Source organism: Danaus plexippus, chromosome 5 (genome assembly GCF_018135715.1).
Source record: "Danaus plexippus chromosome 5, MEX_DaPlex, whole genome shotgun sequence".
In the NCBI taxonomy this organism is placed as follows: Eukaryota; Metazoa; Arthropoda; class Insecta; order Lepidoptera; family Nymphalidae; genus Danaus; species Danaus plexippus.
Window position 1 is genome coordinate 5079713 of NC_083539.1, and position 26406 is coordinate 5106118.

The 26406-nt window shown below is 31.0% G+C and overlaps 1 protein-coding gene across 6 annotated transcripts in view; it reads right to left on the bottom strand.

The window, feature by feature from the left end:
* Positions 1 to 4132: 4132 nt before the first annotated feature.
* The window catches only part of LOC116768883 (autophagy-related protein 16), a 104259-nt gene continuing 81985 nt past the window's right edge, over positions 4133 to 26406 (bottom strand). For 2 of the 6 annotated variants that reach the window (XM_032659751.2, XM_032659749.2), the window contains 6 exons: positions 22083 to 22203; positions 21438 to 21617; positions 20147 to 20231; positions 18984 to 19130; positions 12476 to 12608; positions 4133 to 7200 (listed from right to left, as the gene is read on the bottom strand). In XM_032659751.2, the coding sequence (XP_032515642.1) occupies positions 12515 to 12608; positions 18984 to 19130; positions 20147 to 20231; positions 21438 to 21617; positions 22083 to 22203 (627 nt within the window). In that variant the 3' untranslated portion in view covers positions 4133 to 7200; positions 12476 to 12514. The remainder of the gene's footprint in view (positions 7201 to 12475; positions 12609 to 18983; positions 19131 to 20146; positions 20232 to 21437; positions 21618 to 22082; positions 22204 to 26406) is intronic. The other 4 variants (XR_004353412.2, XR_009753751.1, XR_009753752.1 and 1 more) reach the window with 4 other exon arrangements.

The following is a 26406-nucleotide window of genomic DNA, read 5'->3' on the forward strand; positions in this document are numbered from 1 at the left end:
AATCTACCAAATCATTCAAAGTAAAATCTCGTATTTAATGCAAAATCAAATTAATGCCGATATGTGACCTACTTCATTAATTATTATTTTTTTTTTAGATTTTTACTACTTATTTTTTTATGAAGTCTTAATTATTGATTTCATTTATCATATATTTCATTAAAAATAATAATCTATTAATGAATTAATGAACCTGAATGCGGCGTGTTTAACCGAAGATAATCTGATCAATCGCGCCAAAGCTCCGAGAATGAGAACAAGGGCTTCATAATGTAACAGTATAATTGCTGATAGCCGATAGATTTATTAATTTATGACTATCGTAAGCGGTTCCTTCTATAAATTATAAAGATGATGGACGACTTAGGGTTAGTCAAGCAGAATGAAACATGAAACAAAAAGTATACATTAAGACGCATGCTGATGTCTTAACATTATACGCTGTTGTATTTTCAGCTGTATTAATAGCCTTGTTAATTAGTTTAGAAACGTAACGGCCGACTTCTCTATACTGGAATTGAAGTTTTCGAATTAACCAATATAATAACTTCCTATGTCTAAAGTCATGAATTATACTTAGTTGCTCTTTGTTCTTGAGTCTAGTTCATTCACACACAGCTATTTGGATTAGAGGCTTAGATAAGTATACTGATATTCTGAGATCATCTACTTGCGCCTTATTACATCGCCATCAAATTGATCGATGTCCTGTCCGCAATTGAGTTGTATGATTCCTGCAACACTGCACTAACTATAATAATAGCCTTTCATATTACTTAGCTAATACGAATTGATGGAATGATATCGTGTACCTAATTTATTTGTTAAGATTTGAAATTGATTTTATTCCTGATTGAAACATCAATCTCGAAGTTATAATCACGGTTACGATCGTAATTTATAAAATGCGAATGTATACAAAACCAACAGTATTTTTGGTGACTTTCATGCAGGCGTTTAACGGATAGGCTGAAAAGACAATGATTAATATTAGAGTAACAGCGTTCGGCAGAATCCCGCGTCGTGAAATTCCATGCGAAGTGTAATTTTCTTCTACAGCTAGGTTCAGTTGTAATTTTCATTACCCGTCCCTGAGGTTCGCGACCTACTCTAATTAGCTTAGATGCTTATGATTAAACGGCTTGGTCACGATTCGTCGATTTACTTCAAATCAGTTGCGGTTTTGTCTTGATAAGTTGAACATCAATCAAGTCAGTTCCCAACTCATTTGCAGAGGAATACATGTATTTCTCTACAAGTTAACAGATTGTTAGCAGTAAGATACTAATTGTCAATTGAATGTAGGTAACATATTATAAAGTTATTGACGTACATAAAATGCGATACAACTTTTCTTCGATTTTAATACTTATCTATCTACAAGAGGCCAAAAACATTCGTGTTTTTTTAATTACAATATATACATTTTCTACGATATATCCCTTGTTCTAAATACATTAAAATTAATGTCAGTATTATTTTTGCTAACGGTTATATCTGTTCTCTAGAAATTAGGAAGTCAAATGATAAATAATGTATGGACGATTAATGCAAAATACGTGTATGATATCAGAAATAATGAACACACTAATTTAATTTTTATTATCTCATATTTATTTAAAATGTCGCTAAATGAAAAATATTTCTTCTTTTATATGGAAAAAAATATAAAGAAAATTGGTACTGATATAATTATTTTTTAAGCTTATATTTGATGATATTTTAGTGCTTTTGCAAATATAAAAAAAGAGGTGACGTGTTTAAAAAATACATATGACAAAATTAAAACGGAAATCAAACATTTCCGATTTATTAATAGGCTTAGATTCTATTAAGGCTGTTGTTTACTTAATTCTTAATTTTTTATGTTTATCGCTGTTCTGTTAAAACAATTAACTAATGAAAAGAATGAAACGTCATTTTATTTGTTACTTGATGAATTGTATTCAATTTTTTTTTATTAGAGGTTTATATGAAATTCCTTCAAAATGACGGTTAGGTTGGTTTGTTTTCATAAGTTATTATATTTCTTAATCTACTTTAATGAAAGTGGTAAGCATAGTTGTTATAATACTGAGACTCAGAAATAGGCATACCTACATAATAAATTGAAGCAGCCACTGCGGTATACCTACTTGTATTTTATTTGTTTTCAACGTACCTATATCTTCTAATAGAGAAACCGTTATAGTAAGATATTCATTGTACTACATTCTAATTAAACAAACCGCCTCGAGATATATTTACGAAAAAACACAGTTAATAACTTCGTTAAAAGTCGAGTGTTAATTGCCGTTTATATCATATGCTTTAGACTTTGCATTCTGGACCAACGCGTTCAAATCCTTGCCTATTTTATAATATAAAACATTGCTCCAGGGCCCGTTCACGGTTGCTTAATGGGTTCCTTGGGAACCTGCTCTCTAATTATGTGGGGTCCGTCGTAATTGTCTCGAAAGCTTTTATTAATTTGCGTCGTCCGCCGTATATCAAAGTTAACAAATACACCATCTATATACGGTAGTGGACGATGTTCGCAGATATTGCAGTGGTAATTTTTTTTTTTACAATTTATAAATTGGATATCCCCAATGTTTATTTATAGATACATTATTCTTTGGTCGTATACTAATAACATAGCAGATGTTAAATACAACACAAATAGAATAAGAATTAAAGATCCAGGTATGAAATTTATTTTGCTAGAAATGATTATTCTGTATTATAATTTTTTTCTTATTCTAGTAAAACCAAGAATATGAACGGAGATCATGGACTCAAGCCGACTTTCCAATAAATATATCTGGCTCAGTAGTACAGATCGGTAAGTAACGGACTAACATCTCCGCAAGTAGAATTCTTATTGTTTCCGTTCACTTATGCAAGTATTTTTCCATTTGCACTGGGCTCGTATTATATTTGAAGTAGGTTGTTTTCCGATCGCGCGGTTCTCGTGCAAATGTTTCCATTTATTCATATAGATCGTGCTGCGGTCATGTCCCGTAGTGGCAATATTACCGGATAGCTTTCACTGTGTCACAGAATCCATCAATTAACTATGTTCCGGACCTCTTTAATTACTACTTAAATATTGTAAACTATAATTACAATGTGATGTCCAATTTGCTCTCGATAATAAGTTCGGACGCACACTTTTTTGTCGTCACAAAAAAAGCTAACAGCGCGCCAATACTGTTATTTTTGTTTTGCATATCGTTTTCGGTACCACTATTGACAGTCTGACTTGGTGTATTGCTCGCTAGAGATCAGATATACGTCTGTCCATTAGAGGAAAACATAGAACATACCACCTGTTATAATGTACCCGCATCCGTCAAGATGCTATCGTCTTGAAATAAATTAATGAAAATAACTCAGATGAATCATGACTGCGCACTTCGCACCTTGCAATTTGATATTAGAACAAAGGATGTTTGGTGAAATGTTTGATAAAAACTTATCGTTATATAAGACAAGTCGCAAGCTAAAAGTGCCGCTATGAGTACCATGTTTGATGTTTGAATATAGTCGTGTATAGTTTAATGAAACTTTGCTCAGACAGACAAGGTGGTCGTTTGTCTGATGCGGTTTCACTACTAGAATCCTGGTTGGTTCGACTAATTGGGTATGGGAGCGTAATAAGCGAGTGGCCATTAGGAGCACGCGCTCGCGCGATGACACGCCGCACGTCTTCCGAACATCGACCCTAACAGACCTGTGTCTTTGAATTATTTGACGTTTTTCAGCAAGATATTAAGTAAATAAATCATAAATAGATTTAATAAAATGTATCATTCCTCCTCAATACAAGTTTCAATAGGAAATTTAGTTTGAATGTTTTTAATTTAAATGTTATCTCAACTATTCACATAATATTGATAGTGTTGAACGGGTTTTATAAAAGCTAAAAGAAAGTCCATAATTTAGCGTTATAGAAAATACTAAAAGAAATCACGAAAAAGAGGAATATTTTTAAAGCGATTATATTCGTAAATGACTTTCGACTTAAGTGATATGCATACGCCGTAAGAAAGATTGCCACTTTCATGGGTAAATATAATATGAATATTTAAATTTTCACGAGCATTTACTTTATATGTAAATTAATAATAGGCTAATGAAATAAAACTCATCAGAATGTACTTATTTATTTGCGCACCACGTCTTATTAACGGAGACTCGTAGAAATCATGACTAAACTTTAACCGATATAAAAAAAAAACATACAATAATATTAACACTAAATAAAGATTGTTCATCTAAACGAAATGCTTCTTAGAGTATAACAATAGCTAAACGACTAGTCAAAAGTGATTATAAAAACCTCAGTCAGCCGTTACGCTATTGATGTTTAGATCTGTTTACTGTAAATAGCATTTCTTTATTATATATGTGTATAAAAATATTAAAGTATGAAAACATTACAATATACGATCATCAATACTTATAATGTAACAATTCAGCATTCACATTACAAGTATATTATTATGCTTTTATATACATATAATAATATAAGTGTACTACATCAAAAAGTTTCACTTTACAAATTAAAGCCATCATACAAAACGTAACAGCCAAAAAATTTGGAGTCTAACTCAAAAAAAATATATATAAATAACATTTTAGAATTTTTTTTTTTCATAAAATTTACAACCGATTTTGATTGACGTCTCATACAAAAACGACATAATACTAATTATAACATCCGCATATAATTAATTATGGCGTCAATATGAAATATGAATCGAGCGTCTTAAACATCCTTAATGATACTTCTTTTAACGGATTATCATGACAGTGTACAACAATTTGTGTTGTCAAACTAGAACGAAACTAAAAACATTACGAAACTATTACTAAGTATATAAATCTATAAGTCTAACTCGGTACATAAATAAAATGAAAAAAGTGTAAATGATTAAAGTTTTAACAAAAAAAATTTTGACGAAAAAAAAATATAGTTTTTATAAAATTATAATATTATATGTGATGTGCACACAATACATAATCTGTGGTTTTTAAATAAACTATATGACACATCTAGCGCGGACAGATTAAAAAATAATAATTACTTAAATATTACGCGCTCTTTAATATCTGAATATAAAAGGCAAAGTAGTAAAAATCAATATAACATACATAAGTACTTCATTTATCAATAACTCTAATAAAGGCACATGTTTCCAGCCAAACAGCCGATGTTATATTAAAAAAGATAAAAGCTAGAATTAATTTGCATATTCTATACAAGAATTTACAGTTATAGCAGTGATTCATATTATTCGTCTCACACGGTTGTTGATTTAACTTTAAAATGTGCGTATGAATAACACGCGGCTCCATTTATTATTTAACCGATCGTCAGTCAAATATATATTTAAATAATCATTTCCTAATCACTTTTGAGTATCGATAAATAACACGTCTATCCAACGGTTCAGTGTCATTTTAATTATTCTCACCCATGCATTACGTTTGTATAAGGAAGACGTTAAATAAATATATGTTTATACGGATGACATATACACTCATTCTTTACTTTGCGATCTTTGCCTAAAAGATTTAAATTATAAATAAGTGTCAAAATAGAATACATTAAATATTAAAAAAAAAAACTTATGTGACTAGTTTTAGACGTAGCTAACGATGTTTTAAATGTGATTGTACATACCGTTATGTAAATGTTAGTTTTATTAAAGAATTACAAGTAATTTAACAACTTTAACATATGACATGTTTTTTTGGCAAGAAATGTTTCCAATGTAGAGAGAGGCGCCATCTTGGAATATCACGTAAAATAGATTTGATTAAAAGTCAAATATAACGAAGCTTAATTGCGGCCCCGGATTATGTTTTTTTTGATCGAATTCCAGTTGCCATCGTCGCAGAGGTTTCGGGTAATTAAGCGGTCTGTTATACGCGTAATTACATGTGAAAATAGCGCTTACAAATGGCGTGGGGTCGTTGGACGGGCGTCTAAAAAATGCGGAAAAAACACAGGTAAAAAGTGGGCGAGCGTCAGTCAAAATAAGCGTCACGGGATTATGGATGTGTCGCTTGAGGCGATAATGGTACCATTGTACGTCCTTATTAACAAACACGATTGTCTCGAAACATTCATACTAAATTTACAACGAGAAACTCTTTAAAACATCACAAATAAACCTATTTAAAGGTTCAAAGCTTACTTTTTAAAAGTACACGTATTGCATATAAAAAATCAATACGTTTATCCAAAGAAATCAGTATTTATGATGTATAAAAACAAAATTGGTCCATTATCAATTAATCAACAAAAAGTATCACACAAACCAAGAACATTTCCATCACCATTCAGAGTGTTTTAGTTACGCGGCGTGATTGCTTTCACGAATAAACAGCTCAATAACGAAATTTTACGAGACAGTTTACAAAAACCACGTTATAATTAACACGGTCCGTCTAACATCTATCAAAAGCTACATTAAACTGAATTTTACATTGAATTCATTATGAGAAGCTTACCTCAGTTGTTACATCGATTGTTTGCTAATGCGGTGGCTCGTGGCAGGTGGCTCGTGATCCACCCTATAACTAAAACAAATATCACGTCACGTCCACAATAACATACGACGCCAAATAAATTTATGGCTCATTGTAATCTAAATTTGAAAATGTCGCATTGTAATACTCCTATCACGATCATCTAAATTGGTCCTAGCTACTAACTGCCATTGTTGCGGTTTGGGAATATCACGTTTATGTTTCCTCCGATTTTATTCAAACATAACCCGAGTCAAGTTTACATATAAAATGTAGTTTATCTATAAAACAACAAAATTTTCATACACATGAGATAAAGTAACGTTATAATAATGAAAAAAAAAATTGGAGAAAAGAGGTAGCAATATAATATGAAAAGGAAATATATTTATTTCTGTGTTGGTATCACACACATCAAATCAAATTATTTATATATATATATATATATATATATAATAATTTATCGTAGTTCGTGTACATATATTACAATAAATAGTAACGGCCATCTTGTTTTATTTTATCGTAATATTATAATACGAAAGTATCAAGTTCGTTAACACTTGGACAAAGTGTTTGTTGGTGTTATGTGAATTTATGAAGAATGTCGGTGGTGATGCCTCTTAGGAAATCGAACACCTCGTTCCCTTCCTCCTTAGACACCACGACGTTATGACACACCTGAAATCAAATGGCATTCAGTATTAATATTTTATACTTAATCTTTCTTCTTATGAAATAATAAAAGTTCATATTCGTATGAATCAAAAGCTAGTAACTTTATGCCAAGTTTTGTAAGTTTTAAATTGTATTAAAAAACAGCGAAAATCTAACAAATGTACAAAAATCCATTAAAATAACTCACAATCAAAACATCGATAAAATATGGTAATTTTATGAAAATATAAAAAAATAAACTAAGTATAATAAGTCATTATGTAAAGACGTCAACAATATCAAATAAATTAATAATCAGAGACAATGTTTATTTTTTTACAAAAGAATATCACATAATATTATACGAACATAAATATATAAAAAACATCCTATATAAATATATTATAACTCATTGCGGTTATGGAATATTTGATGCAAACCGACTATTTTGATATCATTTGTACCCCGGACCGTTCACATCAGCATTAAACACAACAGAATCTAATGTTTTACAATTTATCAAATTCCCGCTAACCCGTTTTCCAGTTCTGAGTTAGGATCGAACCTTTAAACACGCTTCCATGAACACAAGTTAGAAACATAATCCTTCTCTTTCATCTCGCCGCAGTCGGATAAAAATATATATTAGTATATTCCGTTAAATAAATAATAGGAACACGTGTGTGGAGAAAGGTTTTAATTATGAAGAGGTGGTAATTAAAAACTAATACTAACATTCAAAATCTATTTGTTTTCTTTGTATGTTCGATAAATACAGTTAAAAAAAACCGGAACAATTATATTATGACCTAAAATGTACGCTACAAATGCATAGCACTAGTTCGGTTTTGGTAATTATTTAATTGTAGAAAATAAATAAAACTATTCACGATATGGAATAATTACAACACAAACAAATTGTTATGGTAACACTTAAACGTTTTATACGGCCCTTGCTTTTCCGGTTTTTGTTTTTATGTCACCGAATCAATACATTTTTATCAAATAAAATCGTTGTTTCAATAGAGGTTTGTTTTATTTTCAATTAATCATATAATTATCAATCACATTACCCTTTATCCGGTAGTGAGGTGAAATAAATGAATTCGGTAGCCAAAAAAGTGCTCAAATCAAAGTGAGCATTCTCACATACATTGTCTGATATGTAATATGGATTCCAACCGTTATAAACTATTCACGTTTATTTGTATATCACAGCACTATTTCAAATCGAATCGGAGCTTTGGATTTATATCGTTCGTTAGTGGATTACCGACATTTACTGTTCTCAGATATCAATGCTCTATATACGGAAATCGTTAGTTATAATTAAAATATACGCTTCTATTGTAAAATATATATGTACAGTTTCTATGGAATAAATATCGTATGTAAATTTTAAATCTCGAAGCAGAATTATGTTTCAGATTAAACAACAATTTGGTAGATAAATGCTTAAATGAAAGTTCATAAAAAATATGAAATTATATAATAATATAAGTGTTTGAGGGCAATTTTGTGTATTGAGATTAATAGAAGGAAAACGACCCAAATAAGTGCTGCAGATGGCGTCGCAAAAACTTAATGAGTGTGATATAGCGTACATTCATGTCAATTGTAATCTATTTCTCATAGCAATTTAGTTAAAACTGTTATTAACTCGCTTTCGGATTAGCTTGCGTGTGGACTCGAGCCTTATAACAAAATAAAAAAATACATCATTATAATATAGACCGTGTATCAGGAAGCAATAATAATTTCGCGTCAAGTTCTTATTTTAAATTGATGTCTTTTCAATCACGAGCAATGAAATGTAATTAGTTTACCACCGTAATTTTAATAATCCCCAAGTTATTACAAAACCAGTTCAGATTCATTTGCCTAATTGATTGATTGATGGCTTTGAGAGTGCGAATATATTTTTGAGGTCATGTTTTGTTTATCGCAACACGTAAAATCATTTTTAACATCTTCAATACGTGATACTTGTAAAGTTGAGGAAAGTATAATACGTATTTTTTTACAGACCTTGATTACCGGTTTGCTCCATGTAATTTAAATTTTAATAGCTAACATTTTTCGGGACTACGTGGGCTATGAAATGTATTTTAAAACGAATTCACGTCGTCAACTTCTAAGCATTATACGAGATTGTTAAAATGACTTTATAACGGAATGTGTTATTGAAACGAGACAATAGAAAATACAGACCTACAAAATTACATAATAGTGAAATGATTATCTTATTAAAATAAATATAAATAAATAATATTTAGAACATAAAATCTAAATATATGGATTATATGAGACGAAACCTCTCAGCATTCCGTGGATTCACCGTGTGGGTGCCGGGTCCATCGCGTTGCAGGGAAAGGAGCTTCAACAGTGCCTGGGACTTGCGACCCAGGTGTAGGTTTAAGGGGCCCCTATCTAACGCGCGTTAAACGCTCACCTCCACTGTCCAAGCTCCGTAATTATTCCGTATAATATATTTATATTTTAAAGTCTTTCCTAAGTTACTTAATTATTTATATTGTTTGATAAAGTTCTTTAACTAAACAGGAAAATAACTTATATAAAAACAAAGTGCGGCCAACGAAACGAGATAAAGAGTGTAAACATATTTTAGAGGCTTACTGCAAACATGTCCGAAAAATATGATTCCCAAAAATAATCTACATCATATTTTAACACTTATATATATTTGTATATATGTATGCACACATATATACAATTAGGTAAACTTATAAATTAAATTTCGCAATAAACAATCTTCTTAGATACGGTCAGTCTACTGTAGTATTTAAGTTTTTTTTATGTTACATACAATAATCACTGTACAGTGACAATCTAGAGGATTTAAAAGCACAAACTTAATATTGTTTTATGATATACAGATGATATCATTACAAAGCTTTTATGCATTGTTACTTCTTCACGGACATTTTCATATAGTCTCTAAAAACTGATTGCCTCCACAAACAATCAGACTTATAAGGAGTTAAAGATCTCACGGCGTGCAGTCATTGCTCATCTGTCAAAGTGTTCCTATCCATTAGGTGGGTCTGTATTCATTAGGCATCACTCAAGTCCAGTTGCGCTAAACTAACGTGTTATTTGTTAATCAGAGAGATGGATTGGCGGTGACAGAGACGGGGAATGTGGTTGTCTTATCAGACGGCTCGATTAAGATCTCAGTTCTGTCGCGATTGCTGCGGTCATTACGCCGAAAGCCTACAAGCCACGGACAACGGTACTATGGAGTGTCGTTTACGACTATTTGATATGAGACATATAACTTTGTTTTCGGTAGCTCAACTCTATTAGTTAGTGATAGTGATCGTGAGATTACATTTAAGATAATTATTACGTCACTCCAAAGTTTTGATTGCTATTCGAATTTCATTTAATAGTTATTTCAGTTATTAAAATAGTTAAAGAATTTTATTGTATTATAAATATATATATATATATATATATAAATATATAATTATTTTTAATAAAAGATGAATATACAGGAAATAGAGGGAAGCATTAATTTTACTCTCACGTCTATATCTAGGTATTATTTTTCTTTGACATATTTTTGTTAGTATATTTAATGATAATAAATAATTCTTTATATTCTAAGTCTTTTGTTCTACAAAAATGACATGCAATTCATTTGCATCTCATTCAATGTCACAATTTCTTAACATGCTAAATAATTGTTAGCTTTAAATAAAAACTTAAATATACTTTGAAAAAATGCTGTTGGAAGATAAAAATCATATGATCAAGTATAAGAAGACTACAAAATCGATGAAACGTTAGCTAAATATTTAAACAAATCACATCGTAGTAACTTCCTAATTTTAGAGCTTATCTCATTCATAAAGCATTGGAATTATAAATAATTTATTTCATATTCAGTTCTATATAAATTGTATAAATATGATTATAAGCTAAGAGGATGGTTGCATTTAATTTTATGGTCATAGCCATACCTGTAATTACAACCAGGAGAAATGTAAAATTTTATAATCATAAATTATTCCATGCTATAAATTTTATTCAATATCCGTTACAACAATATTAATATTGAAATGAGAATATTATTAATTAAGAAACTTATTTAAATACAATAATATATAGATATGAAAGGATTCTGAAATAAGTGGCTGGCGTATGTGTTAGAACGTGCATGGTCCATTAGTCGAAGTCATTCGGCAAATTCATGTCGCGAGACAATATGTTGACCGGCGCAAAAAGTTACATACACAAAACCGAATGAAAGTCGAAAGTCACGCTTTCACTTGCATTGTACTAGACATAGGTATTCTGTACGCATTTTTAACAACAATGTTTCATATACTTAACAGTCAAATTACAGAACACCTAGATCATTAGATCGTCGGAGCTGTTTAATTTGAATGTCTAGCAGACGTGTGTCGGTAAATTCAATGGTCCGTAAGCTGTTCCATTAACACCAGTATTATTATGTAATGTATTGGCTGCATCGAATAAAAGGATTTGTTTAATCTACATAAAGCAAAATCGAATTATGAAACATTGTTCATAACTTCTATTATTGTTTCTTAGAAGCGTTCCCTTTTGTGTTTCATCAATGGATAATTTAGTTAATATTATAATTGTATTGTGTTTAAATTCTATTTAAAACCGTTAGATGTGTTGAGAGACAGTTCATATAGTATATGCAAATGTAAATAGAGGCACGTCTAGACGTTGTAATTGTGTTAACTGCGACCCGCACATTTTAAGTAACTTGTATACAACTTGTATTACTCGTCATATGGCACTGGACAAGGTTCATGAAAATGCATATATTTAAAAAGGAAATAGTGCATAATTTGTGCTTAGTTATAAAAGGAAAAGCATAAAAAATATATATCAATGAAAAAACTCATAAAATCTTAATGAAAAGCAATTAAAGTATTTATGTATAACATCGATATTGCTTCTATCTAGTTAGCATTTATTGTAATTAATTTCATCTTTCATTCAATTTATCCAAGCTGAGCTAAGGTCACCTATAACTAATTTTCATTACACGCCTCTTTGGAGTAGTTAATAAAAGCATGTCTGTAACTTTAATAGAAAGCACAGCTTGGTGCTCCAAATTGTATTTTATTATGCTAATAATGTTAACAAAACTGACCAATTGATTTTATTGGAATTCCATATATAATGGTTTTTAATTTAAATCAAGACAAATAAAAATATTGACATAAAATTGTATTGATCTCATTTTACAATGCGTTCATGTTGGTTGAAATCAGTGGTTTCGTGTTTTCGCTACCTGTTTAAGCTGTGGCAGTGTATCGTGCTCCTCCGCCTGTCACAAATCACCCCAAATGACTGCACGTTTTCCTCTATCGACTGATGCTAACAGTCCTGATTGTGGATGCCAAGATACTGCTGTTACCGCTGACCTGTAACAATGTGAAATACAACAAAATAACTATTTATGGTCAGTAATCGTATTTTATTTTTATATACCTCAATTATTCATAGACATTCTAAAAGCGGCATATAAATGATGACTTCGTTAAAAGGACGGATATGTAAGTTCAAAGAAGTCTAGGTCAAATGCTAGGAATGGCATCCTCAATACTAATATGGATAAATGGCACTTAGCATTTGCTTCGCGAGAGTTATTCGATCGTCAAATACATGAGCTTTGACATTTTCAATGTCGACTTAGTGCTAAGTAATGGTGCAGTGAAAAATATCTTCGAAATGCTGGATCACGACCGTAAAACGAATGGGCCTTATCACGTCCGCGACTTTCATTGCAAACAAAATTGTTTAAATTTATATTACATCGATACGTTCAGGAAGCTTTCTTTATACACTTAACCGTTATAAATGTCAAATGTCAATAAGTTTAACAGATAAAGTAAAGAATATTATACGTTATACAGCAACCATAACAGTCAGATGCATCAGCGAATCTAAGGTCATCAGGTCATAAACTGCTACCAGATAGCGTTGTATTTTATGACAGAACTGGTGCATTTTATGTTGAATCCGCTGGACCGTTATATTTCTGAGAATATACGAGGTGACTATGAACGGTATCGCACGTTATAAGGTCCTATATGTATGTATTATAAATATTATGTTGTAAATTAAAACCGTGCCTCTAGCAATTAGAAGATACCCATCGAGACATTTATTAATGCGTAACAACATAATGAAACAGACAAAATTAAAAATTAGCAATCGATATAATGCAACGCTGTTGTCAAAATATTTACAAAAGCTTAAAACTGGGTCAACCAATATATTGAAATGAGGGTTGAAGGTCGATAAATAACGAAAGAGATAAATGTAGGGATATATGTAGACAAACATATTTTGTGATAGACGCTACAAATCACTTTTAGTTAATAAGAATCTCCTATTACAGATAATAACATCGTAGCAAACTTACCGTAATTTATATAACATATGAGAAACTGCGACATTTTGATAGTTTAAAATCCAGAATTGATGGTTTGTTGGCCTGTTTTGATTGTCGGAAGCCGCTATACGGTTTTATATCTCATTATGCGGGTTAAGGCTTCATAAACAAGAATTAGAGTGAGATTTGCTTGGTTCGTTTACACATACCGCTCTCGGTTGCATTTAACGAGCTAAGAAATATCCAATATGGGACTAGGAAGCAACGTGAATACGTACCGAAAGACCATACAATTGTTGCTCAAAATGCATACGCATCAGAATGGGTTATAATATTTAATGTATTTTATAAATCTTTCTTGAAGGATAATCAACAGGTACATTCAATTACTTTTTAAATGCATTGCATTCCATCTATGATTAAAATGAGTTAGCAGAATACGCTTTTAAAATTAATAGGCAATTATAATGCTAATTAATATATCGATATGCTCTGCGTTATTTTTACCACGTCTGTTGTGTAGCGGGATGAGAAATATCATCAGAAAGTAAAATTCAAATCCTATTACTGATGAATAATAAATAATATTTTTTGATAGCATCATAATTTTAATTTATAACTCTCTGTAATATATTTAGTAGTAACCAATCAATTTTATGTTGAAACCACGGTGTTCTTAAATACTGTTCGTATACATATTTTAATCAGTCACGTCTCAATTCATAACTGCATTACTATGTTAGGAAACAGGTTACCCAATAAAGCAATTTCAAGAATCTATTCGGCTCGGTCGATAGCCTTGTATCCACAAAAAGCTCGTCCCGAGTTAACTGAATTCTATATAAACCGCCTCTAGAAATATTTCAGAGCAACATCAATTGCTCTTAGTAATTAATTAACGGTATCGAATTCTAATATATAGTTGCAATGCCTTAATTGGTCCATCACAATATCAGAGCTGGCCTACTTATGCTATTCATACAAAGTTCGTAGTCCAACTAACGTCGTTAATCAACATTTAGAATGGTAAGATAGCATGGAAATATATTAAATCAGATAAACAAACCGTTCAAACTATATTTGTGCGATTAGCGTGAAACACCTCAACGTCATCTATCATTAAACATTTGCGTCTAGCATTCACACAGTAATAGAGTAATTGTATATGTTGCAAGTTTAAAACTTCTCACGTGAGCGGAATATTGTTTTTTTTTCTGCTGGTTTTTATAATGCTTAAAGGAGTTTTTTTTATATGCACTAATTACTGTCTATATTTTCTTTTAAGTATAATATCAATTAAAAATTACTTGAAGTAATGTTTGATTATGATTAATTGTTGAAATTCATTCAATTAATTTTTTCGTTATATGCTATTATATTATAATAGATTTATAATACGTATCCATATTTATGAACACGTATTTTTTTATAAGGATTTTGTATTTTATAAGTTAATAAACACGAGTTGAGGAGAAGCTTTATTTTATATGAGATGTCAGACTTCTATAGAGAACAAAATTTTAGCGTTCCATTTTGTTTATAATTCAGTGTATTTTTTTTAAGAAATAACTACTAAAAGGTACTTTAAAAAAATTTAATTAATTATTACTACTTCGTGGTAAATATTGTAACATTTTAATGAAGACAAGAATTAAAAAAAATATATATTAATTGACTAAATCATTTTTAATATATTAAACATAATACAATTTAGAAAAAAAAAAACACGTTGCAGTTACTCAAATGATATTTTTCAAACGGACCATAATAGTTTGCTGTTTATCTAACTAATGATAGTTTTATGAGATACATTTAAATAAATTATTCATCGCTTTATTTCATTAACGTATGATTGTATCAAGTTACCACGCAAATAATAACACTAGCCGAGCACACGACACGCGAGATTGTAGTTAACTATAATATCTTCGCAGCAATGAGCTTTACATTACTCCAAAGTTAATTATATTAGTACTGACTAAGAAATAAATCGCGCATTAATGTGCAATAATGTGCTTATAAATTTTCTGACGTTATTGCCACTGATTTCTAGTGTTAAATCATATAAATAAAAGCAGGGTATAATAATACTTGGGTTTCGAGGTTAAGGGGGGACATAAAACAATATTATACGATACTCAATCGATACGCAAAATAACGCTAATTTTCCTCTTCGTATATGAGTTCACTCAACCGACTTTCACGTTAAAATATTAGGTGTAAATTTGGGTTAAACGTTTTCGTATAATATAATGAATATTGATCATAAATCTGTATAAAATATAAGATAATACAATTAACCAGTCAACATAGTAAAGCTTTTGTTAATGGCGTGTTTAACCTTTTAGCGTCTCAAATTCCTGTCCCCTGAGGCTGTGTGGTGCATCTTTGTTTATCGCAGCCGATGTCATGTAGCTGTTATGTTAAATAATTTTCCCAAGGAGTGGTCCGCTATCTCCGGTGATACAAATCGGAGATAGTCGTCGGGGCCGAGCTATAAATCATAATGTTCACTACGACGACATTAACTACGTGTCGCATGTGTCTCTGTTAAATTTTAACGGCCGCACGCTGCGTGTGGACAACGCGTGCAGTTCGCGCAAGACCGACCGCTTTCGTTACACAGACATTATATTAAAATAGTCAAGCCGGGACGTCATAAAAGTCGTTGCTCTATTGTACATATCAGGAAACATAGGACCTGCTCTCAGCCTTCGGAACACAATAAACAAAATCGCTAGCGATCGTTTTATCACTAACACGACGAGAACCCCTGACCTTCTTGTAATTGAAGGGTATGTTATAAACGTAAAATGTTGTTGTTCAGATCTGCATTTTATTAACAAACGTAGCAACAGATTCACATGATTTTATAGTCCGGTAAAGTTGTAAGGTGGACGTGCTGGCTACAGTTATTTTAATATAAAGAGAAAAATTTGTTCTAAAATACTTAATAGAAAAAAAGGTTACAATAAACCAAATTAAAAATAGTACAACGTTTATTTTACTAGCACTTGTTCCTGTAACTTGATAATGATTCAATACAACTAGTGAGAACTAATTTTTAATCTCTTCAAGTAGATAATGTTTTATTTTTCTCGTTATGTTTGCATTGACATCGCACAGATTAAATATCTTCCGACAATGTAGCATGCAACATGTCATATGTACACGAAAACGTCGCAAGAAACTTACAAGATAGAAACATTTTGATTTAGTATTCATGTTATTTCGTTTGGCAAGGAAATATCAAATACAGATGCATTACAATAGTTACATAGAAATGATATTATTTGTTTGATCGATGATGAATAAATTAATAAAACTATTGAATAAATGAAATAAGAATAGAATGGTTTTGGGCTTTGCACTACAAATCTAAATTATAAAACATAAATCCGACATCTTGATAGAAATTCTATCTCTGGATATAAAATCATTTCCTGCTCGCGGTTTAATATTTATGAATTGCAAAACAATAGCAAAAGCCAAAAGGCAATCTTTATTGTTTATCTTGTCTTAAACGAAATTGTTCTATTCTAAATGATTTCCATCGTTGGAGATAATATTAAAATTTACGACAGAACGGTGTATGTATAGTTATTTGAGTACCGTACCAAAGTATGTTCAAAAGCGAATTAGGCATAGCTAAGTAATGGAATGAACGGACGAAGTTAACGCTCAACTAAGTTCACGAGGACACGTTGTTAGTGTTGACTGAAATCATTATCAATGTAAACTCAATCTGTTTACTTTAATGATTATATTTTATGTTACGTTTTAATTGACGCTATAATATCATTACAGATAATAAACATATAATATCACTTTAACTTTGATTACAAATATAAAATGTATATCATATTAATCTATCGAAATACTTTAGCTATATCTACATATAAGAGTTTTAATTAAAAATCCAAATTGATGAATTGATATCCATTTGACTATGTTATAAAAGATCAAATACACCGTCAGTTGACAAGTGATAAACTAAACGGTGTGTCAATAACGACATAAAACGAAGCCATACAAGTTGATAATGAAAGCCCGCAGGCGATAATAAATCGGTATCTTGTAATAAAGTGCAACATAATAACATGAATACATTGGACAATGATGGGCATTTAATTACTTGGTTGTGTTTGACCGGTTATCATTATGTCGAATACATAAATAAGGAACAATCTTTATCGTGGTATGTGGTGGGAAAGAGAAATTTGCTGTGTACAGCCCAAGTCAATGTTGACCTCACGATTTCAATTGTCCATGCGAAATGTTACATGGAAACTAAATGATGTCACGAGGAATACGGCTCTAGTGTTCCATTCAAGGTCAACTATGTGTTCAATAATGAATTATTGAATGTTATTATAATCACACACATTAAGAGGCCGTAAAGAAATTCAAATACACGTAAATAATCATTGTTATGCAGATATTTTTCCTCCTATCACAGACCGGGAAGTGTCTCCGTAAGATTATATTCAACGGGCAATATCTTAACAACATTTATAATTGAAAATATTGATATTCTCTAACGGCATTAATCTTAACCTTTTATAAAATTGTCATTCGATTAGATAGTTATGTTCTCAATGTCTTGAATATATAGAGTGTATCCTTATTAATCAAACTCTCTTAAAATGTTAAGCTCAGTTGAATCATTCGTTCTGAAGCTAAAGATAGAGAAACTAATCCTTGCCATCCGTCCCGTATCTGACGCTTAAAGTATTTGTAAGGAATATAAAAATTTCATATAATTATTATGAATAAAGAGAGAAATGTTAGAAATTGTACATTTACAAGCCGCAGTATCAATAAAAATATAAGTAGATTTATAGTTATCAATAAAATTTAATTGAATCAGTGAAAATCGTTATACATATATATTTAGAATTGTATTACTAGTTTTTAAAGTTAAATGGATTACGGTTCTTTTTCTTGGACTTTATTTTCTTTTAAAAACAAACAAAGAACCTAGAAAATAGTAAGAGGTCGCCGTGTAGCTAGTCCTATTGTTAGTTTCACAAAGCCGTAATAAAATGAATCGGATATTATAACTATTGTTTAGAATCAGTTGTAATGCTTGATTTAGATAAAGATCTTTTTAGGTGATTAAAATTGGTCAGAGAACGATCAAGGAGTAAGAGAGTGTAACCTTAAACTTATAAGGACGTTAACTTACATCTAGTATAGAATTCATAAAAACACTTTTTTTGGCATTGTAAGAAAAATTGAAGTAAAAAATTCAGGTTCATACTATCAAATAAATTATTGCTTTTAGTCTGAATCGCTAGTTAATGTTCTATTTTTTTTTAAAATAGTCTGAAGATTGCACCAAGTTACCTTTCTTTAAAAAATAAAATAAACAATTAATTGATTAATGAAATATACTTACGTATGATCCTTCAGAACGGCCTCCAATCTGCCAGAGTGTGTGTTCCATACATAAGCGGCTCCATCAGCCGCGCCCACTGACAACAACCGCCCGCCCGGCCCGAACGCCGCCCGCGACCAGTCGCAACCCACCTTAAACGACTCGTGACTACAAAACAAAACGTTTTCACACTAAACACTCAGTTACGTATCATTTTGGAAATCGCTTCGTATTATATCTAATCCTATTTCATAGCACACGACAATATATTAACATTGTAATACTCGTATACATATATGTACGAGGGACGTCAGCGTCTCTTATAGTTACACTTAGTATAACGAGTTATAGTGGAAATCGTATATAATAAATCAATAGCACAACTCTCAACTAACTATTGGAAATGTAAATAGAATTATTACAAATTGATTACTTTAGTGAAATCAACACGACTATTCATCGTGGCACACTTGGCAATGTACTAACTAATTATACATAAATAACGGTAATAAAACGACATGTTAAAGATAAGCAAGTTCGATTTAATTGATCTCATTAATTGAGCCTAAATTTTTTTTTCTACTTTAACTTTTAAAGATGACACATCGCTCAATCTATGGTAACGTGACTCATACCCATATACGTGTGACTAATGTTGAATTAATATTTCGTTTTGATTTTTATAAATTTCTCTCTCGTTCAGAATATTAATGGCTTATTTCATTTTATAATTTATCATTTTAAAATATAGAAAATCTATATAAATGTTAAATGTTACATTTTTTGGCATCTGTAGTAAAAATATATATACATAATTGTGCTCTAACATTCGTGTAACTGAAATATACAAAAAAATTATTAAAGTAAAAATAAAACTAATATTTTTCGGATTTACTACTCGAATTTTATTATTCTAAAAACTACATAAGACGAGACGTGAATGACAGACATTCGTCAGCCCGTGATCACGTTTGCTGAAAAGTAACCAAAACGTCGAGATTATGTAGTTTTTAAAATAATAAAATTCGCGTAGTAAATCCGAAAAATATTAGTTTTATTTTAATGATACTCGCGACAGTCTTAGTACTCATTAAATAATTAAAGACTTGAAAAAAAACTTATAAACATGATAATAATGATTAAAGATTTATCACTACGGAAGGTGGTAATAATACAATTCTCACCTAAAAGACCGTACAATGTTGTTCATTCGCAAATCTATAAGCTGTATAGTATCATCTCGGACACAGGCCAACAAATAGTTGCTATCTGAAAATAAAAGTATATAATAAAATCCTTAACAAGTCTGTTATCACTATAAGATACGACGTACACGGAATGTGTTACGAATCTTGCCAGCAATTTATGATAACACGTGATAATATCTAATATAGACGTTTTATTGTTTAGTGTGAAAACCTTCGGGTCATCTAAATTAAAACTCGTAACGTCAGTGGACGAGCCGCTCGAAATGCATCTCTACAGACGTATTTTCTACGACAATGTTTTTTTTATTACTATGTAACTCTAATCATAATAAGGTTAAAGTGAAAACAGGTTTCAACAAAGCATTATTTGTATCAAGTAACGAATATCATGTTCGTAAAATAGGTTAAGTAAAGCATAGCCTTCACTTAATTTCAAACAAAAGCTCATCCATAGTCATAAAAATTAATAAGTTTAACGGATGTTTGACAAAGCAAACGAAAAATTAATTTACGCCCGTTATTCAAAGCAATGGTATTTTGGGCTTGTCACCTCGCTCGCTTTGGATGTCAGATCTGTTATATGAAAATTTACAAGACTTTAAACGTACACAAGAAAATATATATCATTAAGATGCATGACGGATTGCAAAATATACCAACAAAATCATCCCATCTATGTGAATTGATCACACGTTATATTTAATTATTATTGCTACGATATAATTATAAAGTTTTCCTGTGTTAACTTTCCGGAATGATGTTATCATAATGATGAAATGTTACTTTTAATGTAGCAATTATCTACAACATATATAAACGTTATTGGATATACTAAAAACGTGCCGTTAATGTTATTCCTGCGGGGATCGCATATATAACTGTAAATTGTTTCCCCAGTCATATGCCGGCATGCTAGCGTAAAATTGATTTTATCATTTACTCCCCTATGCCACGATGTCCGGGAGGATCCATTGATCTTAGTATTTCGTGAGCCGGACGAACCGTTACTGACAAAAAAGGGATTGTTAGAAGGCGTAACGGAAATGGGCAACGCATACCCGTCACGTCGCACTGGCACGAATACCGGTACTAATACACTGTGCATTCAATTATATCTAAATATTAGTTTTGGGCAATAGATATTAATGAGCATTTTTCAACGGCTTATAAACGCTTTGACTGTTTTGTATGTCAGTCGTGGTTTTCGATTTGGGCTTAATTAACTTGTTGCGATTGATGGCTGTGATTATAGAGAGCACATGCGTACCTCTGCTGAGGTCGAGCGATGTGACTTTGCCCTGGAGCATGATGTGGTTGGCCGACATCTCTGTGCGTATGTCCCAGAAGCGTATCCGTTTGTCAAAATGTCCTGAGATGATGGTAGAGCCTGCGCCGTCTGAAGTCACCAGATCGTTGCAAGATGATCCTGCGAATTTGGTTTCTGTACCTGAAGACGAAAATACAATTAAATTTTTTAGAAATCAAGTTAAACAATTTGCCAATGTAACTTCATGATATGGTTTGAATTCAAAAAGCTAATATGAGAAAATCCTATTCTCGCCTTTGCATTACTATAGTCAAATTACAAAAAAATATTTAATTCTAATTATAATAATAAATAAATAAAATTATTATTTATTGCCGAGACATTTAATGATCTTTTCATTAACTATAATGGCAAATATAAGTCGCAGAAAATACGTGTGTATATAATATAGCTATTTAAATTTGTATTGAAAGTAAAAAGATCCACACTTGAACTGTATTTATTATTTTAGTGAAGTTTTAAAAAAGTATAATGTCACTGAAAAATAAAGCTATACCTTCACCCTAGATTTTAAGACACAATATTCGTCTGTAGCGAATTGTTCATATGGAACATAGTATTAAATTGTAATAAATCCAAACTTACACATTCTACTTCGAAGATCCCATATTTTTAACGTTCGATCATGGCTTCCAGAAATTACTTTTGTAGGTTCTCCGAGAAATTTCGCTGCCATCACTTTTCCACTGTGCCCCGTTAGAGTATGCTGTTGGCATAATGTATCAATTATTAATTTTATTTCTAAACAATTTAAGTAACACAATGAATATAATTAAGAATAAGATGTAATAGAATTAAACATCTAGAGGCATTAGTGTAGGTACGGTTACGTAAAAGGCTGTAATGTACGTTAGCCGCATAAACTCCAAGGCTAATCGACGTCCGCTACTGTAAGACACCGATAACCGTTTACAAAGTTTAGTTTACAACAAATGATAATTGCCATTTTACCGTTGCCTGATCCGCAACTAACCTCCCGTGCTATATTGACATCTCACGAAAGTTCCTGTCCTATTTGCATATTAAATATCTATTCATTATGCAACATCGTTACCCACGGCATTACAATTTATACCGAAACCGAAGCTATTTGGTGACTTTAAATTGCTAGATTTAATTATCACACATATATTAAATGGAAGTATGACAAATTTGATATTGTTTAAGTTAAATACTATTGACAATTTATACTTACCATACAGTATATGCATGATTGTATTATCTTTGGTTAAGACTACTCAGTAATAATATATTGCAATCCGTATTGAATCAAATGGTCAGTTTTAATTGCTATAAACTTTCCATAGTCAGTAATCCAAGAGGATTTACAAAACTGTCATCACAACTCGTAAGGAAAAATCAAAATCTCGCTCTTAATTACCGACAAAACACCCAGCTTTCACGCAACTCAGTCGAAGGCTGCATTCTATTTACGACTCTAACAATAACAAACAGTAGCAAACCTTAGTGTAAGCGAAAAGTTTTATATTATTAAAATAATAATTTTAATATTCTTTCTTTCACAAATATTAATAAAACTTAATTAATATTGGTGGAAAAGGATTTGGTTTCGGGATCCTAGAATTCATATTTTACTTTAATATATAACAAATGATTTCATATATGAACATTATTTGATGTGTTAAAGTGTGTGATCCAATTTTGTTATTAATGGTACATAACAAACAAATATAAAACCAATAACTGTTAGAATTTTTTGTTTTTGATAAAATTCATACTAAGAGCAAAATGCTCGGTAAGTACAGAAATGCGAAGCTTCTGTATACTTCAACCTACAACCAGTATTTCCTCTTTAACCAATTATTTATTGTCTGTTTGTGCCAATTACCGTTAAAGAAACATAGAATTATAATGTCAATAACAAAAAGGTTGTAAGTTAACTATTTTTATATAGTTTATGTTATTAAAAACTATAATTTATTGAATAAATACTTTACGGTCTAAAAATATACAAAAAGGAAAACGTTTATTAAAAATTTTAAGTAGCACAAGCCTTGCGGGAATATTTATAACACTTGTTAAGTTGTCAATAAAGCATAATGTAAGTGAGAAAAGATAATAAGTTTTACGTATAGAGCCAATTAACTTTTTTTCTTCTTATTTTCGATTGTTGGAGTTGTTATTGATGACAGATAATAACAAGTATAAAAACTATAAAAATGTATCGATTAACATACAGCAACATTGTCTTAAAACGGCCCATGGCTTATTACGCGGTTACAAAACTATGCGCAACTAATGTCAAGTTTCTAAGCTCGGATAGCGAGTGGCGATAGTTTGCCTAAATCTATTTGCGAATCCCGCGTACATTTTCGAAAAGGAATTAATTAAGTTAATTCACAAGGCGCCATTAGCTGGCGAGCACTGCTTCAACTGAGCGGGCAACGGGACCTTATCATCGCTTTTAAAATTTATAGAATAACTTCTAATTAAGAGTATACTCATATATTTTATTCAAGTCTCGACTGTACAGTCTATATTATGTCAATAGTAATTAGTTTGATTAAATAAATAAACATCAATAAAAAGGATATATGACAGGAACAGTAGGATGATAAAATAATATAGTTAGTTGCGATAACTTCAATTTAGTTTCATTATGTAAATTAATATCCATTAATGTGATCTTCATGGTCTTACCGAACAATAGGCAATTGAATGAAAGCAAGAAAACTTGCGTCCGCTATTGCATTTCATTCGCTTATTTCTTAATTATCATTCACGACATGCATACATGTTTATTTAATAAAGTTGTAAACAATTTAAACACAGTTGCGAGTCTCAACCGGTAGCGAACATGGGGAGTCTGTAGTCATCATCTGATCAGTGGTCTACAGACTTGAATTGACTACATCCTTATTAACATTTAAATTTTTATGCAAATAAATAGATATATATTACTTTTATTTATTAAAAAAAAAGTTGTGTTAATTTTTATTTGCAAAACTTTTCTCCGTTTGTTATTTTATAAACGTCCATCGTACAGTTTTCAATTTCCGCTTTCTGTACCCTTTAATGATTTAGAATTAACGAATGTATAGTTAGGTTAATTATAAGCAATATAACAATTTATAGCATCCTATCCATCCTAGATCCTTTTAAAACGCTTTAGACGATGGTCATAGAGCAATAGTCGCTATAAGTAGCAATAAAGGTGATTCAATTTAAATTGCGCCTACGAGGTTCTTTAGTGAATGCATATGAAATACTTACCACCCTGATCTCTTTCATATGGTTAGGGTTTGTCATGAATGTATTATTTGAATTAATAATTCGAGTTGTTGTGGTATAATTATTCCGTATAAAACAAGTGATTTGAATTGCGTTCTCTCATTAGTGATTCAAACAGTGGTGTCTCTGAACAGGAATACACAACTTATTACTTTCGCCGCACAATTAAAAGCTTCCGGAAAATATCTACACTATTGTCTATAGATCGAAGTACTTGTTTTATAATTGTTTATTATAATCCTAACTGTAAAGAGAAGTAGTAAATTAACGTCTATTGGAAAACCCTATTTGGTACACGTTACTGAAACTATAAATTTTATATTGGTTTGTTATAGGTCCAAGCAATGTATTATGTGATAAAAAGTATATATAGATGGTTCGCGGAGGAAGTTCATAATTTTACGAACATTTTACGATTATGCATTTTGTAAACTTGCTAGGTGATGTCGAAATAAAATTCAACTTGGCTTAAAATATAGTATGCATAAAATATATCCTTATGCATGTATGAATAATAGCACGCAAAATCATAATATTTAGTTCTAATTACTCCTACTACCGGTATCTTATCTTCTTTCAATTCTAAGCACATCCCAGCGACTCTTATCTGAGAGCGTAAACTATGTTAGATGAGCACTAAATCATATGAGACCGCTACACGCAAAAGACATAGTGATTTAATCATAGCAATAGGAAGTTTCGTTTTATAAAAGCCAGCAAGTATTAAAAGGTAACGATGGACTATTTTCCTACATTATTGAATACGAATGACACGAGTAAACATGTGTCCAATATTCCAATAAAATATTCAAGCTTGTAAGCGATTTCTGATTTAGCGCCAGTCATTGGCAGGTTACTGAGCGTCCTGAGAAAATCTCTACTTCATTATAAGTTCTTGGCTTACGATGACTTCGGATGTTTATGAATTCTAAATAAAAGATAGGGAATGTCATGACTTAATTTTCCCATGTTCATATAATTCATTAAAGTATTTGTGCAGATTTCATACACATGGATAATTTTTATTGCCTATTGTTCATCCAGTAGAAATGATTATTCCTCGAGGTCACTAACTTGTTTGGTTTGATCATTAATAATAAGTATTTAGAAACGTTACATATAATAAATATTTTAATGAAGACATGCTATATTAAAAAGTAGAAAAACATTTGATAAAAATAATTTAAAATAATATATATTTTTTAAGTTGGAGGTACTTTGATCATATGAGTGTTTAATTTACTTGTCTTAAGTAAGCAGTTTTTTTAATGATATACATATATTATAGTATTTTATGTTCGTGCAAAGAATCGTATCTCGTGTTCGGTATACATACAGTTAGAGCACTAAAGTTGTTTGCATACTGCATGCGATATGCGGCTTGTGACAGAACATGGTTGGCTTGTCGAGCTCTGCTTGTGCTGAGGTCAATGGTTTCAAGAAAGGCACGTCTCACATTCACTAACACAATACATTCATTCATTTACTATTACCATTTCTCTGGCAGGAAGGGAAGTAGAGTTCCAAGATGTATTGAAGCTATTCGCAGCAATGTTCCATACTTTACATTGTTGTCTTTTATTTTTCATTGAAAACTTCTGAATATATCTGACAGAATCTGTATGAAATGTTTATTAGTAAATCTGTTACATTAATT